Below are 18,955 nucleotides of genomic sequence, written 5' to 3'. Positions count from 1 at the left end.
GTTACAGTAGCCTGAACACACTAAGACAGGACCCTATCATCTTTCCCCTCTGCCTCCCCATTCCGGGTGAGAAGCTACCACCAGAGGGAAACGAGAGGCAGGAGAGAGGACAGGTGTAGGCCCGTGGCAGACAGTCAGGCCTGGGGCAGCTGGCCTTCTTGTCTGACAGTAAGAGGTGGCCCTGGCTCTCCCAGAGCAGCCCCTGAAGCTGTATCTTCAGGGTCCCCAGTATGAATTGGCCACATTGCCTGTCTTTCTCTTCCAGCCTGAGCCACATGGCCAGCCACAGCCATGGGGCAACTGGGCACATGCTCATCGGGGGGCACACACTCATCAGGGGGGCACACGCTAAGCCCCTGGTCTGGGGCTGCAGGTAGAACACACTTAAAAATACACAGCCAAAACCACAGCAGCCAGAAGCCTGCAGCCAGCAGCCAGCAGCCAGCCAGGATGGGAGCTGCTATCAGAAGCCATCAGCACTGGCACCTCCCAGATGCCAGGCATACCTGTGCAAAGAGGCCCATGACAGGTGTGCCAACCCTCCTAGGGGACACAGGCTTTGCAGACTCCATCTAGCTGCAGAGGACACCTGTCTGCCTCAGCAGAGAAGCCTGACATGGCTATGGATGGAAATGCATTCTTTGTATTACTTTTGAGTGCATTCTTGTGAGGGCAGCAAAGCCTTGCTCGGTGGCTGCCATGGCAATTGCTTTAATGAACAACTGAAGGTGTATCTGCTGCATTGTGACTAAGGGCCCAGGTTTTGGGGCTGGGCAGCTGCCGAAGCTACCACTCTGGGTTTGTCTCTTGCTCTCGGGATGTTGTGCTGTTTTCTCACCTGTGAAATGGATCCGTATGTACCCTTCAGAACTATTGTGGGGCTCAAATGAAACAGCAATGGAAGAAGTTTCCAGTACACACTAAGCACACAGGAAGTGTTAGCTCAAAGGAGAAGGGACTGGGAATCACGGCTGTAAACTTAAATGTAAAGCCTCCTAATGGCTCAAGATATGATCCCCAAGGCCACCCTCTGGCCACAAATCTGAGACGGTGGTGTCATGCCCCACTTCCCCACTGAGCCTCTGAGGCAGGGGTGCTTTATAGGAAGGAAGGCCAGTGGCAGAAGGGCGTCCTCCCCAGCATTACCCAGTGTACCTTCTTTGTCAGTGCTTTGGGGAGAGTTCCAAAATGGGGTTCGGCTGCTCTGTCCACCGGGTTGTTGATGTCCGAGGGGACAGATTCTGTCCTCCGAAGTCGAGTTACTGTTTGAAAAGAGGGAAAACCCATCACCAGGGAACAGGTCAAGCTAAAGAAAGATTCACCCAAATCCAGAAGGCAGAGGAGAGGAAGGCAGAAAACTCACGTGGCAGGAAGGATATTCTACAGGCAGGGGCTTCTTTGGTACATTTGTTGTGACACTTCAACCTGGTAAAGAAGGGGAGGTTGGCGTGCGGAGTGCCACATCGGGGGGCTCGGGCACACAGGGGTAGCTCTGTGTAGCATTCACTCAGGACTGTCTCCATTTTCATACACTTCTCAACAAATGTTAGCTCAAAAGTAGAGAACATCATGATATTAATAGTAATAGCAGCTGCTACACTGAGCCGCTATGCTGAGCATTTACCACGTTCCACTGTCATCTATCCATCCTCACAGCAAAGCAGGTCTCATGATGCCCACTTTGACTTGCCCCAGGTCGCCCACCTATTTTTCTTTTGTAAAGAAAAGGAGACCCTCTACCCATATTGAAAAAGCTCAAGACAAATCTGAACTTACAAAAAAAGAAGAATTAGACAGACAATGTTTGCTTTACCAAAGAATCCCAGGGACCCAAAGGGCAGCCCCTCTGGCTACATTTGTGCAATGGACCATGCGGTCTGAGGGTCAGCCCCGGGCCAAGATTGGAAAGAACTGGATTCTCACTGTGGTCCTGCCTTCTGCACTGAGTCTCAGATTTCTCACTAATGGGCTAAGGGTGTCCTATCAACCTCATACTGCATCGCAGGACAGCCCTGGGCTCAGAGGTCATCCTGTGCTCTCCACATGATGGGAGCTAGAGGTCCCTAATGTAAGCCAAGTGGCCAGGAGCCACAGGAGACCCAGACTAGAGAGAAAACTCAGCAATTCCCTAGAAGTCAGGAGAGTTGCTGGGAAAGTAATGGGTCCAGCTGATATGCACAAGACCCACCATCTACAGTCTGACTGGAGCCCAGATGCAATCACACATACTAGCTCAGGTGCTCAGAGCCATCCCCATGGTTGATGTATACATTAAAAATCAGGCCCAGAAAGGGCAAGTGCCTTGCCCCAGATCACACAGCAATGCAGGGGCAGAGTGGGCTGGGCACCGAGCCTCCAAGGCCTCCCTGCATTAGGTGAAGATAGCCGGACAGCAGGGGACACACTCTACCTAGCCCACACTGTTCCCTATCCTTGACCTTCCTTCCCACCAGAAACCACAAGGCATGAGAAAATAAAGTTGGACTTGTACAGAATCTATACCCTCCGCTCACTCTCCCCTTCCGCAAGCCAACTCCCTGTTTTTACCATCGCCTGTCTGCCACCTCTTGAGGGCTACAAAATGTAAGGCTAAACTTCAGAACTCCTTACAGGTCCCAGAACAGTCCTCATATTCCTCCGGGCCTTAGTACAAGATGCACCCATGGCCTGGAATTCTCTTTTCCCCTTGGTCTACCTTGTAAACTTCTATTCATTCTTCAAAGCCCACCTCAAGTATTCCCTTCTTCCAGGAGTAACTTGGTTAATCTCCCTGAAGAGGCCTGATCACTCCCTGGTGTGCTGAATAGGACTATGAATAGCAAGTATAGGGAAGCGCGTTTGAACTCTGATTTACTAAACTAAAAGTGTCTGCTCCCCCATCCCCACTCCTCTTCCCATCACCTGCAATGCTTGCACTTCACTCCAAATATCATGCTCTTCTGGCACACGTGACAGACCTGCGACAGCCAGGACTTGGTGGAGAACCTGCAGAGGGTGGACACAGGCACATGCTTGCACCAGCTGGGAGGCCAAGGCCCAGCCACAGAAGGTTTCCCATGGAGCTCCAGGGCAACTGGGAGTCTTGGCTCCAACCCAGAGCCCCATGGGCCCTCTCCCAGAGAGGACAGAGATACCCAGGGGCCACTGCTTCTCCCCTCGCATTTAAATTTCCCAGATGCAAAGTCATCATTGTCAATATGCTGAAGTTGGTGTGGTCATCTGGCAGTACCCATTTGGCAGCAGCAATCAAGAGTACAAGTGCGCATACCCTTTGACCCCACAGTTCTTAGGAATTCTTAGGAATTTATCCAACACATAGGCCCACAAGTGTTGCAAGATATATGGACAAGGTATGCCTGCAGCATGTTAGCAGCATAAAGACAGAAAATAACCTACGTGTCCATCAATTGGGGCTGACTAAAGTATGGTCTTTCCATACAATGGAACACTATGCAGCAAGAAACTAAAACAAGGACACTTTTTCTGTGCAAATATGGAATGATCTCCAAGTCACACTGTCAAGTTAAAAAAGTAAGGTACAATAAGATATGATCCCATTCACATGAAGTTCAAGTACAGGAAAAAAACTAAGCTATGACAATAGAAGTGAATAGTAACCACTGGATGGTAGCACTGTCAACTAGGGAGAACTAAAGGTAACTTTCTGGGTGCTGGAATGTTCTTCATCTTCATCTGGATGGTATACAGAGGTGTGTGTGTATGAATACATAAATTCACATACACACACACTTCTGCATTTTGCTCTATATAAATTGTATCTCCCTTTTTGAAAAAACAAAGTATAGGACTGTGTATAACACGCAGTATTTGAGTAAAAAATAAAGGAGAAAACATATATACATATTTGTTTGTATAAAATATCTCTAGAAGACAACACATAGCTAAGACCTCTTTACAGAGGGGGTTGAGGAGTTGGGGACAGGAACAAGAGGGCAATTTTCTGTTGACGTTTCAACATATCAGTGTATTTTCAATCCAAAATGTAGAACATTAAAGAAAACACGAAAGATAGATTTGAAGGAAGGATGGGGGCTGAGTGGGTGGTGTCCTCCAGAAAAAAAGCGTAAGGCTGGTCCGCAGGGTGGGGAGGCCTAAGAGCAGAAATAACTCATATTTTGGAAACACAGTTTTTTTTTTAACATATTGTATATCACAGTAACAACAGAATGAATGCCAACAGTATTTGGGAAGTAGTTCGTAATGCATCCACCAACACTAGCTCATTTGATTCTTATGCCCATGCCAGGGAGTGAGGCAGGTCCAGGATTCTTAGTGTGCAGCCAAGGAAACTAACTCAGAGAGGTCAGGTGATGTTCCCAAGGTGCCACAGTTGGGATGCTGCGTAACAGGGTCTGAATCCCAGCTCTCTGAACTTAAGAGTTACAGAGCTTCTCTATAAGAGATTCCACTGGTCCAGCAGAGGCCAAAAAAGGCCCTGAGCACAAGGGAAAGAGAACAGGCTCTGGGGGCAAACAGCTATGTTTGAATTCTGCCTTCTGCCTACTACCAGCTGTAAGATGCCTCAGACACCTCTGCAAATAGGGTTAATGCTAAGCCTCACAGGATTTGGGAAGGATCACAGATACGCCGTGTAAATGGAAGGTAGCAGAGATCCATAAATGTTACTCTCTCCACCCAACAAAGATGGGAGCTTCCGGTGGCAGGGGACGCCAAACTGCATGGAGTGCCTTTTAAGGAGTTGCGACCCGGCCTGGCCTCTCCAAGATGCAACCAGGTCTGTGGAGGCTCACACATGCACACGTGCTCTCTGTCTCCCTCATTGGGTTTTAATTACTTCTCACATCAGCAATGGGGATGAGGGGAGCAAGAACCTTAGGGGTGGGGCCCAGGAATCTGGATTTTCAACAAGCTCTACAGCGGACTCTGATATGCAGCCAGTTTCAGGACTCACGTGACATCGCACTGGATGCAGGGGAAGCTCCTGCGACTCCTTCCCATGACCCTGACTCTATTTCTCCCGGGACCTGTGTCCTGGGAAAGAAGGAAAGTGTTTTCCCTAAGCAGAGTGAGGAAGAGACCCGAGGAGGTGCAGATGAGGGAGCTGCAAGTCCATGTGGCCACCCTGGCAAGGTGAGGGCTCCAGGTAAGTGCAGGGCCATGTCCCACAGGTGAAATGGGCTGGCCCGTCAGAGGCAAAGAGCTCACTGAGAAACAGTGACCAGAACTCCTGGCCCCATGTGGGTTCCAGCCCGGCTCTATGCCCTGCTCCCCCTCCAGGTCCGCTGTGCCTACCTGTGCGTCACCGACAGCCCGATATCCCTCCGTACCATCTGTGGGGATCCATGTGAGAGATCTGCAGGGAAAGAGGCCGGATGGGCAGGCTGAGGAACTCCGCAGGCAACAGCTCGTGCCCGTGACTTTCTAGTTCAGAGACCACAGGCTAGAGGAGGGCACAATGGTTTATTATATAAGCATCTCCCTGATCTATGTCCATCAACACAGGAGCAGGCCAGGCTAGCCCAGTGGCATGGCGTGGCTCCCCTCGCCTCGCTTGGTCCTCCAGCTTGCTCCTGGCCTCTGAGGATGGCTCAGTCAGCTGCCCCTGTGATGTTTCCAGATGAAGAGCAAGGCAGGCTGGAGAGGCAGAAGGCAAAGCCAGAGTGAGGGCAGAAGCTTCTACACAGCCCAACCTCTCACCGACACACCACAGGCCCCCAGTGTGCAGGGGCTCAATTCTGGGTATTTCTTGGTAAACGGCTGAAGCTGTTTACCTCAAGCAGAGGGCCGAGGCTAGTCAGCCCATCCAGTGCCTTTCCAGGCAGAAGCCCCTGGAGGATATTCCTTTGAGAGAGGCCACTGCCAGATATGGGCAGATAGAAGAAGGACAAGGCGAAGTTTTACCACATTCTCACGTGGGCCAGCCCCACCCAGGTACAAGCCTGAGCCTCTGGGGACTTCTTGGGCACCCTCCTTCTCTGATGAGATAAGGGCCATATGCTTTGGGATGCCCCTGCTGCTGGCCTTCCCAGAGGACATTCCCTCTCCCGGCCTGGGATTCCCTGTAAGAACAGGCATCCCTAGTGCAGTAGACAAGCTGCTGGAAGCACTCTCTCCACCCACCGGCAGCCCGCACATTCAACTCACGCCCCCATACTCAGCGCCATTGCCTCCCAGAGCCAGCCCACGGGTGGGCTTCGGGGGTCCGGGAACCCTCTGGACTGGTTCAGTAGAATGTTGTAGGCTTTTCTCTGGAAAGAAGATCTAAGACTTTCATCCAACCATCAAGGTGACCTGTGACCCAGAAAGGTCAGGAACACAGAGCTCGAGTGTGGCCATCTCATGTCCTCTGAGTCAGAAGGTCCCCCGAGGGTGGCCACTGCCCCCCTCAATCCCAAGTGCTGGTCTAGCACAAAGCTGGACTCATGAAGTGCTGGTTCACTTAAGGCCAAGTACCACATAACCAACCTCCATGAGAAGGGTGTGCTGGAGGTACTGAGTCCTCCCACATCAAGGAGATGGGGATAGGAACAATCTATCTCACCTGCAGCTCTCCCTGGCACATCTGCCATGAGGTTGACTTGTCCCAACTTCCTCCTGGGGCTCACCCCACCCATCAACAGCCAAGGCCACCAAAACACACAGGGATGACCGGGCACAGTGGCTCACACCTGTAATCCCAGCACTTTGGGAGGCCGAGGCAGGAAGATCACCTGAGGTTAGGAGTTTGAGACCAGCCTGGCTAACATGGTGAAACCCTGTCTCTATTAAAAATACAAAGATTAGCCAGGTGTGGCGGCAGGCACCTTTAATCCTGGCTACTCGGGAGGCTGAGGCAGGAGAATTGCTTGAACCCGGGAGGCAGAGGCTGCAGTGAGCTGAGATTGCACTACTGCGCTTCAGCCTGGGTGATAGAGCGAGATTCCGTCTCAAAAGAAAAAAATAATTAAAAAACACATGGGGCTAAAGGCGCCAGCTGCCAGCCTAGGAGAAACAGACTAGGATGGTGGAACTTCAATCAATTAGCCCCAAAAGCCACCTATGATCTGCACCATCTTCTGTGGGCATGGGCAGTCAGGTGGTATATTGTGCCAGGCACTGCCTCCATCTGATCTGCATGGAGACACTGGTCCTGAAGGCCTAACAATCTCACTGCTCCAGTCCCCGTGTTACCATAGCAATTGGAGGATGACAGGGCTGGAGCTGTCCTAGAGATGGGGGTGTTGAATGTTCCTCCAAGGTTCTGTGAAGGGCCCTGGGAGTTTATGCCCGGGCACTAAGGGAGGGAAGTGTAGCTCCTCTCCACGCTCCCCCTGTGCCTCCCTGGGGTTCCTACAGCCAGCTCCACTTCAGCATAGTCCCTGCCTGCTGTACCTCTCCTCATCCCCAAGACCCCACCCACAGCTACGTGACTCTCCTTAGCCAGCTCGGGATAGTACAAAAATAAACTCCTATTTTGCTCAGGCAAAAACCAGACATCTCTGCATTTCCAGACAATTAAAAGCAGACTCCAGAGGCACAGCTGTCTCCCTCCGCTCTGACTCATGAGAGAGGCCCCACAGCATAGCCACGTGCAGGAACGTGCTCCCAACCTGGAGGTGGGGGTGGGAAAGGGGGTCAAGGGTTGCCCAGGTATCCTCTCCTCCCAAAGGGGCTTCTGCATCTCCCATCTTTTGGGGCCTCATTCAGAGCTGCGCTACATTTCTGCCTCCAGGAATGTCCCTTTCCTGAAGAGTGGGGTCCCGGGACATCAGGTGGGGTTCTGGAGATGGCTAAAGTCCAGTGAAATCAGGCAGATGGCACCGCCTTCCCGGGGCACTGCTTTACCGTGGCAGCCCAGCAGGCCAGAGTCCCTGCTGCAGAGTCTTGGCGGGGAAGGGCAAGGTGGAGACAGGGCTCTTCATGGGGCTGCCTGCAGGCTGAGATGTGCTCAAGGTCTCCGCTTCTCAGAGAGCAGCCACCAGCTGGGCTGAAGCCAGCCGGTCACTTTAAGGCCACCTGTCTTAGGGCTATTTCCTGAGGTGGTCACCAGCACCTCTGCTTCTGGACTATGGAGAGGTTGAATGGGCTAAGAGGGGGGTCAAAGAGGTCCACCCCCGATGGGGACAGCAACGCACACACGACTCCCAGGTGGTAGAGGGGATGGAAATGAATCTCTCTTACCAAACCTGGAGGAGACAAAAAGCAAAGAGGGGGATTATGTCACCATGCTGGCTCGGCGTGTTCCTAGAATATTACCCTTGGGCAGGAGCAGGCAAGGGGCTGGGACGTGGGACTCTGAGGCCTGGCCTGAGGCCAGACTGGCTGATTGACTCTGGGAACCCCTGCAATCTCTGTGGGGACATTTCCTCAATGGAAAGGACTAGAAGGGCATTCCCCAGGCCTCCCCAGGGGACATCGAAACTCAGTGCTGTGCACGTTAATACATTAGCTTACGTAAGCCTCACCAGCAACCAAGCATGGTAATTAGAGTTCAGCCCATTTCACAGTCAAGAAAACTGAGCCTCATGAGGCTCAGTAGGTCACATGGCTCACAGTGGGAGAGCCTGGCCCAGAGCCAGGCAAGAAAAGGGGTCAGTCAGCTGGAGAGACCAGGCCTGGTGGCTCATGCCTATAATCCCAGCACTTTGAGAGGCTGACGCGAGTGGATCACCTAGGTCAGGAATTCAAGACCAGCCTGGTCAAGGTGATGAAACCTTGTGTCTATTAAAAATACAAAAATTAGCCAGGTGTGGTGGCGCATGCCTGTAATCCCAGCTACTCGGGAGGCTGAGGCAGGAGAATTGCTTGAATCCAGGAGGCAGAGGTTGCAGTGAGCTGAGACTGCACCACTGCACTCCAGCCTGGGCAGCAGAGCAAGACTCCTTCTCAGAAAAAGAAAAAAGAACTATCAGTTGGCAAGGGTGTGGCTGGACAGGAGGGCAGAGATAACAGCTGTGCAGAGCAGAGGTAGCCCCTGAAAGGAGAGTCAGGCAGGGACACACCCTGAGCCTCCCCAGGGGGCTGCCACTGCCCCCAAGAACACATGGAGCTGGAGGAAGCAGAGCACTCAGGTGTCACCAGAACAGCGAGGTGGCCTCAGCATCATGTCAATGCTGATTCTGGTAGCTCTGCAGGGACTGGACTCAGAATCCCAGGGTCTGAGGCTCAGTCACTGGCTGGAGTTTGAGGCTAGTTGTGTCATCTGCCTGAAGCTGTGTCCCTGCCACCTTCCAGCATGGGAATGAGACCACAGCTTTCCTAATGTTCTTCTTGGGAGAAGATAGAAACAGAGGGCCTGGGTTGAGCCCGCTGTGAGGCCTCCTCTGACTGACCCATGTTCGTGTGGCCATCATCACTGCATTCTACAGCCCCTTCTGGGTGGGCCCCAGGCCCCAGCAGGACAGCCCGAGTGGGAGCAGCAGGGTCGGTGACACCTGGATCTCTCCTCCTTGGACAGCACACTCAAACCCATCGGAGCTGTCCAGGCTCCATCCCATAAAGGACCCAAACAGCATGCACTGGGAGAGGCCCGTTCCAAAGATGACTCCAAGGCCCAAGATACACCAGGGCCCAAGGAACCCCCTAGAAAAGGGGTGCCCTTATTGCTTCTCGGCCTTTTGGCTAAGATCAAGTGTAGGAAAGGGGTGCCCATGCAGAGGAGAGAAACCAGGTGCCCCAATCCTCAGGGGTACAAGAAGGTAAGAGGCACCCAAGGAAAACACTCCCTTTCTTTCTGTGCTGCCGAGGGTATATTGACAAGGGCAATCTTTGTAACTAAAAAGACAATGATCTAATGCCCATCAAGAAGGGACAAGATAAACTATACAATGAAATAACATGAACAAGTCAAACAAATGGGGTTTAATTAATTATACGCATACACAAAACTGCTAGCCTGGTTGGCTCCTGAAAGGGGAACCATGTGACTGAATAAAAATGGTGGGGTAGAGTTTTCACCGCCTACCCTGAGGAGCCACAGAGCTACTGCGCTTTGGACAGTGTGACTGTCTCACTTGTTCAAAATATATAGATAGAAAAATTTTTAAGTCAAAAACTAAACAAAAGAGTAAAATATTCCAAGATGTACTGACATGATGTTCTCAGAGATACCAAGGGAAGTTGAAAAAACAAGTCATGGGACAGAGTAGATGGTATGGTGGTATCTGACAGTCACTAGTGGTTTCCGCCAAATATTCCAGTTCTCCCCTCCTGGGCATGTGGGCGAAGAGCACTGTTTCATTCTCCTGTTCAGCTTGGGCCAGGAATGGTGAGTGGAACTTCCAAGAAGGAGTACTCAACTGCCAGAGCATGACACCTGGAACTCACTTCTCCCTCTGCCACTGTGGCCAGCAATGTTCAGACAGTCTGGGCCCGGAAGGAGGCTGACCCATGATGGACGAGATGGACAAGGTGGCATGAGCAAGAAACACATCTTTGTTCCTTTAAGACCTGGCGATTTGGGGATATCTGTTATTTCTGTGTAACCTGGCCTACCCTGACCCATACATGGCATCACGTCATGTGCACGTACGCGTACATACAGAACCAAATCTAGAAGGATTCAGCCCACACCACTAAAGTAGTCTGAGGAATGGACTGAAAGATGGGGGCACCTTTTACTTTTGACTTTACACGCTTCTCTAGGGGTTGATTTTATTGGTCCTTCCATATGTCTTTATAATTAGAAAACCACAGAGGGCACTTTTGGTAGCTGCCCAGAAAGAGCACTCACCTCATCGAGGAGACGTCGTCAATGCGGTTCCCCAGCTGAGACTCGTGGGACTTGCTCCGGGTGAGCGTGGGGAAGCTGGGCAGCAGCTGGAAGACCTTGCGGCTGGGTGGGGGGGGCGTCCGTGGTGGCTTCAGCTTGGTGTGCCGTCGCAGCTGGGGTGTGGTAGGCGGGGTGATGAAGCTGTGCAGGGCACGGGGGGTCAGCCGGCCGCTGGCGTGCAGGGGAATACAGGTGTCCGAGAGGCCCTCACTGAAGCTGGGGGTGGGGGAGTCTGAGGCGGGCAGAGCTGACACGGAGATGGAGCGTGGGCCCTGGGCGCTGTTGCCTGCTCTGCCCAGCTGGGAGCTCCCTGGGGGCCAGGGCAGGCTGGCTGGTGAGAGGGTATCTGTGGAAGGCCCTGAGCCACTTTCCCGCCGCGCATCCAACGAACTCCAACTGGAGTCCTCCTTGTGTTCCCCTCCTGTGGACCAAGACGTGGAGTCACAGATGGTCAGGGCTGGAAGGCATTCACAGGGGAGATGGCTAGGGGCCAGAGATGTTCAACACCTGGTGTGAGGCTGCACCGTTTCTTAAGGGAAGGCTTCAACTACCAACCTTTACCTGGTTTATAAAGGCCGCTCACTCATGCACACACATTATCTAGCCAACCATGAGGCCCTCGGTGCAGATACTACCACAAGTTGAGCATCCCTAATCTGAAAATCCGAAATCCAAAATGCTCCAAAACTTGGGAATTTCTGAGCACTGACATGACACTCACAGGAAATGCTCAGGGGAGCACTCTGGATTTGGGGATGGGGAATGCTGAACAGGTAGGCATACTGCAAATGCTCCAAAATCTTAAAAAACCCAGACTCTAAAATGCTTCTTGTCCTAAGCATTTCAAATAGGCGATACTCAAACTGTATCTCTGTTTTACAGAGGAGGAAGCACGGCCCAGAGAGGAACTGGCTCGTGCAGGGCTCTTATGGGCAGGTCTTGGGGGAGCAATCCAGGAAACCCACCCCAAAAGTGGGTGACTTCAGAAACCTAAGGGGTGACCAATCTTTAAGAGTCAGGAAAGGGAAGCTGGGTGTGTGAAGGAAGGAAAAACTCCACTTTAAGAAAATTCAAACATTGGGACAAGGGGCTGTTCTGAACATCCAACAGCAAAGTGCCCCGGGGCTTGTGAAAAAAGATCCAGGAAGAAAGGGATCAACAGCCACTTCCTTCTACACCAGCCTTCGAGTGACTGTGGGCTGCCCCTACCATGACCCTGTGCCTGAGGCCCCCGAGGCTTGTGTGGCTCTGTAGTGCTTGAGCTCCAGCCATTCAAGCACATGCTGGATGCTGGGTGGAAAGGCCTAAAAAGACCCATCCTTGTGCTTGTAGAGTCGAATGGGCGTGACAGGCACATAACACACTATGTATGCTCTGTGCCAGTACAGGGGGCTCTGCAGAGGAGCAGACCCTAAATCAGCTGTGGGGGTGGAGAGAGGGAGTGTGCCAGGGAAGGTTTCCCAGAGGAGGTGGCACCTGGGCTGAGCTAGCTATGGAAGAAGGTGGAAAAGGAGCACCAGGCAGAGGGAACAGCATAATGGGAAGGTAAGGGCATATGGCACCTTCTGGTCACTACAAAGAGTTCTGTGTGCTGTCAGAGGTAAAGACAAGCTGGGGAGAGGCAAGGGATGAAGTTGGAGGGGTCAGCCCAGTGGGGCCAGATCAGGAAGGGCCTTGAATGTCTTGCTAAGAACTTTAAATCTCATATTGAATTGTAATCCCAATGTTGGAGGTGGGGGCTGGTGGGAGGTGACTGGATCATGGGCGTGGTTTCTCATGACTGTTTTGGCACCATCCTCTTGCTGTTCTCTTGTGAGAGTGAGTTTAAAAGTGTGTGGCACCTCCCTGCCCCCTCTCGCTCTTGCTCTTGCTCCTGCTCCTACACTGTGGGACGCCTCACTCCCCCTTGCCTTCCGCTATGCCTGGAAGCTTCCCGATGCCTCTCCAGAACCAGAAGCTGCTATGCTTCCTAGAGAGCCTGCAGAACCATGAGCCAAGTAAACCTCTTTTTTAAATAAATTATCCAGTCCTGCAGATCACCAGGTCAGGAGTTCGAGACCAACCTGGCCAACATGGCAAAACCCTGTCTCTACTAAAAATACAAAAATTAACCAGGTGTGGTGGTGCATACTGGTAGTCCCAGCTACTTGGGAGGCTGAGACACAAGAATCGCTTGAACCTGGGAGGCAGAGGTTGCAGTGAGCCAAGATCGCGCCACTGCACTCCAGGCCATCTCATAAATAAATAAACAACCAACCCAGTTTCAGGTATTTCTTTACAGTCTGTGAGAAGGGACTGACGCACCTGTGTTGCACAAGCCCTGCCTCCCTCCTCCCTCCCGCAATGCCTGTTCTTCTCCCCAGTGTACAGTGGAGGTCACTGAGACTCAGGGAGGCCACAGACACTGCCCAAGGCCAGATAGCTAAGAAAGTGGTGGGATGGGAATTAAAAACTTCTATCTCAGCACCATGCTCCCCACCGTGCCCCTGACGATGCTACTGATTCTGAATAACCTATAGAGGAACAGCTATGGGAGGTAACAAGCTCCATCAGAGGTGGTCAAGCCACTTATCAAGAATAGGGGGATGAATTAGCCTTCCCAATTCATAAGTTTCTTTGCACATCCCATCCCCTCTTCAAACACCCTTCCTCCCACCTGACTGCAGTGACTTTCTATTCAGGAATCGACTGGACAGGAGCTGCTCAGTCCCTGTGTCCCAGACCGCTTGCTCCTTACAAGCTGCAGCCATGACTGACACTGTAGCTCATAGACTGGCCTACTGGAGGCACCAAACGGGTTTCTTGTTGAGCAGATGAAAGAATGAATTTCATGAATCTATGAGCAAGCCTGCCACCAAAGGGAGCAAGCCTGCCACCAAAGGAAACAAGCCCCAAAGTTGCAAGTTGCCTATTTAATCACCACTGCTCTGGGCCCACTTGAGGATGGCCAGTGGGTCTTGATGTGTGCACTGACACCAGCTGATTGGCAGTGACTGCTTGAGAATGACACTAGAGTCACACAGAAACATCTGTGGGTTAGTGATATCTGCCTCGGATGAAGGACTGGGAGGATCAGCAGGAATGTTCATCTCCTATTCACCAGCACAGACAACCATCCTTCACTCACTTTTTTTTTTTTTTTTTTTTTTTTTTTTTTTTTTTTTTTTTTTTTTTTTTTGGTGAGACAGGGTCTGACTCTGTTACCAAGGCTGGAGTGCAGTGGTACGATCTTGGCTCACTGCAACCCCTACCTCCCAGGCTCAAGCCATGCTCCCACCTCAGCTTCCTGAGTAGCTGGGATTACTGGCACGCACAATCACTCTTGGCTAACTTTTGTATTTTTTGTAGAGACAGGGTTTTGCCATGTTGCCCAGGGTGGTCTTGAACTCCCGAACTCAAGCAATCAGCCTGCCTCAGCCTCCCAAATGCTGGGATTACAGGCCTGGGCCACCATGCCCAGCTGTTCAGTCACCTTTCTTTAGACCAGAGATTGCAAAGGAAATGACTTCCACGCTTTCTATCACCTCATAGGCCTCACACTGAAAAGAACATCTAATACATGCCAGGCTCTGATCTAAGGACTTTACGTTAACTCATTTCCTCTTCACAACAACCCTGAGAGAGGTGTCGTTATCACTGCCATTTTACAGATGAGGAAACTGAGGCACAGTGAGGTGAAGTAACTCACCAAGGTCCCACAGGTTCTAAGTGGCCGAGCAGAGTGCTGGGCCCAGGCAGGGCCCAGGCGGTCTGATTCCACAGCCCACCCGTACTGTGACTAGACTGCTCTCACCAAGCCCCCTGGGGATGCAATGAAGATGCTGTGATGCATGATCTGATGGGATCACTGGTACCCAGCGGATCCCAGCAGGTGCCTGTGAAGTGCAGCCAGCACTGGGCAGACGAAAGGCCTGTATCCTGGACTGTGATGGGGTTAGGACTCTGCTGGGGATGCAGAGGCACCACAAGCTGAGACTAAATGAGAGAGAAGAAACCCAGAAAATGCTTCTTCTTCAGGGACCTCCTCTAAGGCCTGCTGGAAAAAGCACCCTCTGAACAAGAAACCTGAGTTCAAAGCCCAGCTCTGCTCCATGCCAGGTGTGGGGCCCCAGATGACTCATCCAACGCCTCCAGTGGTCAGAGAGGCCTCAGCTACAAAGTGAGCTCAACACTACCTCTTACAACGGTGTGGCCACAATATGTGTGTCACACGCCTGGCACACAGTAGGTGCATAAATTAGTGATCTCCCTGTTTTGGCATCTAGGACAGGTGGACAGCAGCCTGCATGACACAACTGGGTCACTACCACTTAAAAGCTGACTCTTCCACAATTCTTTAAAATCCAGGCATAAGGAGGAAGGAAAGATGGGCTGACAAATTACCCCAAAGATCTCAGCTTGGGTGGCAAGCATGGGGACAAACCAATCGCCATCACGGCCCAAGGTTCAAATTCTGGCTCAGCCACCAACTGCTGTGTGCCCTTACCCAACCCCCTTCCCTCTCTGAGCTCAGTCTCCTCCTGTAATATGTGAGAACAAGAACACCAGCCACACCTCTGTTGTGTTTATTTCCAGCATCTGCCGGGAGACCTGGCAGGTCAAGATTTTCTGAATTGAGTGCAACTTTCTACACTGGGCCGTGTTCAGAGGACTTGATACAATGAGGGCAGAGAGGAAATTAAGCCCGATCCTCTCTGGGATGAAAAAAACCAGGCAGAATATAAACCTCAGTGCCTTCCTTAAGCCTCAGGCAGACAGAGATAAGACAGGGGCCTCAGATAATTAAAAACCAGGCCTGATTCCATTCATGAGGCTTATTTTAATGCCTTATCTATGTGGTAGTGGGACCATTAAGTCAGGCATTTGAAGCTGTTACCAAGGCAAGATTTAGAAAGCCTGTGAATAATTCCCAAGGACCTCGTGGCAAGGCCAGGATTACACACTTTGCCTGGGACAGCCACGTACACACTCCCAGCTAAAGAGCCATAGAGTTTCCCTAATCACCCTTGGCTCAGGCCCACATCAGCGTGTGCCTTCTGAGCACAGAACCCAGTCAGCAACGGGGACAGGAGAAGGCGGGGACAGGGCTGGGGGCTGGAATGTGGGAAGCTGGCAGAGGGTACACAGAACCCTCCACAGAGAGGAAACCATGCCAGGCCAGCCCAGCCCAGCAGACAGGCCTGGGATTTCTAACCACGGCTGAAGCCCCCTCAGATTCGGCCTGGCCAGACCCACCATTCTCCAGAGCCCTGAGGACCCCGTGACAGCTTCTCAGGAGGCTGTGAACATCCAACCCTGGCCTTTCCAGGCTGCCCCAGAAACCCTGGGCCATGCTTGCCCCCGCTCCATCACCCACCATGGTGAAGGCCACAGCCCCCAGGGCACCAGGCCAAGCAAGGGAGAGGGTAGCAGGCCCTACGTACCCAGGCCTGTCACCTTTCGCAGGCAGGTGAGGGCATACTGCAGACGGCCACACTCATCCCCGCTGGCCCCGCAGCGCCGCAGCGTCTCCTTCACCTTGGCCTCGTTCATCTCCAGCAGGGCATCCAGCGTGAGGTCGCAGGGGATCTCCTGAAGGGACAGAGGGACAGGCAGAGAGGCCGTGAGCAGTCGGCTGGGCCGGGAGCCCCTCAGCCTCAGGCTGGCCTCCTGCTGAGTGGCAGGGGCCAGCTGCTGGCTGGGCCGGCCTCTGACCAGAGCCACCACGTGCTTGGGGACACAGGCAGAGCTCCCTGGCCCCCACCCTCCAGGCTCCCAGAGACAGCAGCTGAAGCAGACTCGGTGGGGGGTGAGGGGAGGAAGTAAAGACCAGAAAGGTTTGGATGAGGGCATGTTGCCCAGCTTGTTTCTTCTTACTCCTCTGCACAGAAAAAAAACAGCGAGTCATAACAACTTTTTAGAATGACGAGTACTTCAGACAAAGATGGCCCTTCACAATTTTGTTGTATCTGAATCAGATAAGAGAGATTTCAAATCAAACTGGCTCAAGAAATGAAGGATTAAAAAAAAAAAAAAACCTCACCAAACACTGCAGAGGCATTTACTGCCTCACCTGATTTCTGTCAAAACTTTTCACTGGGCCCACCTGACAGCTGAAGAAAGAGGCTCAGAGAGATTATGTCACCTGCACGAGGTCACTAGGCCATACGATGAAGAAAGTGGCAGGCAGAATTTTAAGATAGTCCTGTGACCTTCGTCCCCTGGTGTTGCTCCTGATCTTGTTACTTTACAGCAGTCTCCCTCTTATCTGCAGTTTCAGTTACCAGCAGCCAATCATAGCCTAAAACCATTAGATGGAAAATGCATTCCAGAAATAAAACATTCCAGAAATAAACAATTTATAGTTTTAAACTATGCACCATTCTGAGTAATGTGATGAAATCTTGCACCATCCAGCTCCATCCCACCGGAGACGTGAATTGTCCCTTTGTCCAGCGTCTCCACACTGTCTCCACTCCCGGCCTGTTTGTCACTTAGTAGCTATCTTGGTTATCAGATCAACTGCCACCTCTCCCCACGTAGGCACTTTATCATCTCACAGCATCACAAGATGAGGGGTGAGAACAGTACAGTAAGATATTTTGAGAGAGAGAAGAAAGACCACATTCCTGTAACTTTCATTATAGTGTATTGTTATAATTGCTCTATTTTGTTATTGTTGATTATTAACCTCTTACTGTGCCCAACTTACTAACTTTATCAGAGGTATGCATGTATAGGAAAAAACACAGTATATATCATATATATATACATATTCAGTACTATCCATGGTTTCAGGCATCCACTGAGGGTCCTGGAACATATCCCCTACAGAAAAGGGGGCATTACTATATACAGCAAAAGGGAAATTATCCAAGTAGGCTTCATCCAATCACAAGAGCCCTTTAAAAGCAAAGGGTTCTCTTGAGCTGGTAACAGAGAAGTCAGAGACCCGAAGCATGAAAAGGACTCAGCAGACTTTGAAGGAGGAGGGGAATGGGGGTGGCCTCTGGGAAAAAAAGTAGCCCCTGGCTGACAGCCATTGAGGGAATGAGGACCTCAGACCTCCAGCCACAAGGAAATGGATTCTGCCTATAACCTGAATGAAGGTGAAGTGGATTCTTCCCCAGAACTTCCAGGTAAGAGGAAGGCCTGGCCTACACCTTGACCTCAGCCTTGTAAGATCCCAAGTAGGGATGTAAGCAGAGCCTGCCTGGAGAGCGGGTGGTGTGTTAAGCTGCTAAATTTGTTATGAAGCAACGGAAAATACAAAGAATGAATGTTTGAATCAAGGCTCGGTGGACTTCAAAACTTGTGCCCTTTCCTCTCATCAGGGAGGGAGGAAACCTCTCCAGCTCTGACTACTTTGAGCCACATGACACTGTCAGAGGCACTGGAACCAGAGCCATTCCATCTTGAATAGGGGCTGGGTAAAATGAGGGTGAGACCTGCTGTGATGCATCCGCAGGAAGTCAGGCATTCTTAATCACAGGGTGGGACAGGAGGTCACGAGATACAGGTCACAAAGACCCCATGATAAAACAGGATGAGCTAAAGAAGCCAGCCAAAACCCACCAAAACCAAGATGGTGTCCAAAGTGACCTCTGGTCTTCCTCATTGCTCATTATATGCTAATTATAATGCATTAGCATGCTAAAAGACACTCCCACCGGCACCATGACAGTTTACAAATGCCATGGCAATGCCCAGAAGTTACCCTATTGGTCTAAAAAGGGGGAGGGGCCCTCAGTTCCAGGAATTGCCTGCCCCTTTCCCAGAAAATTCACAAATAATCTACCCCAGTTTAGCATATGGTCAAGAAATAACCATGAAAATAGCCAACTAGCAGCCCTCAGGGCTGCTCTGCCTACGTTGCCATTCTTTTGTTTCTCCACTTCTCTAATAAACTTGCCTTCATTTTATTCTGTGGACTCACCCAGGATTCTTTTTTGTGCAAGACTCAAGAACCCTCTTTTGGGATCCGGAATGGGACCCCTATATCCAGCAACAATACCAAGCCTGGGACAAATATAAAAAACCAATGGGACATGCCTCTGGTCTCAAGTGGCCCACAGCCCAGTGGGAGGAGTGACAGACATTTAAACAGGTAACCACAATGCAATAAGATGCGCACTAGAGCAGAGAGAGTTCAAAGAGCTATGGGACCAGATCAGACTTTTTTTTGTCTTTAACCCTTTCTATATTTTCCAGATTTTCTATAACAGAGAAGGCCAGACATTCCAC

At 51.3% G+C, this 18,955-nt stretch overlaps 1 protein-coding gene across 10 annotated transcripts in view; it reads right to left on the bottom strand.

The window, feature by feature from the left end:
* KSR1 (kinase suppressor of ras 1) overlaps window positions 1-18,955 on the bottom strand; it is a 169,862-nt gene that overhangs the window by 32,685 nt on the left and 118,222 nt on the right. For 6 of the 10 annotated variants that reach the window (XM_063656310.1, XM_063656308.1, XM_063656309.1 and 3 more), the window contains 7 exons: window positions 16,156-16,303; window positions 10,694-11,153; window positions 5,275-5,335; window positions 4,934-5,013; window positions 2,902-2,985; window positions 1,364-1,425; window positions 1,156-1,262 (listed from right to left, as the gene is read on the bottom strand). In XM_063656310.1, coding sequence (XP_063512380.1) covers window positions 1,156-1,262; window positions 1,364-1,425; window positions 2,902-2,985; window positions 4,934-5,013; window positions 5,275-5,335; window positions 10,694-11,153; window positions 16,156-16,303 — 1,002 coding nt within the window. Of the gene's footprint in view, window positions 1-1,155; window positions 1,263-1,363; window positions 1,426-2,901; window positions 2,986-4,933; window positions 5,014-5,274; window positions 8,062-10,507; window positions 10,513-10,693; window positions 11,154-16,155; window positions 16,304-18,955 lie in introns of those variants that run through there. The other 4 variants (XM_054459835.2, XM_054459836.2, XM_054459837.2 and 1 more) reach the window with 2 other exon arrangements.

This window comes from Pongo pygmaeus, chromosome 19, assembly GCF_028885625.2.
Source record: "Pongo pygmaeus isolate AG05252 chromosome 19, NHGRI_mPonPyg2-v2.0_pri, whole genome shotgun sequence".
Taxonomy (NCBI): domain Eukaryota; kingdom Metazoa; phylum Chordata; class Mammalia; order Primates; family Hominidae; genus Pongo; species Pongo pygmaeus.
Note: the sequence above shows the minus strand (reverse complement) of the source record. Positions and strands in the feature narration are given on the sequence as shown.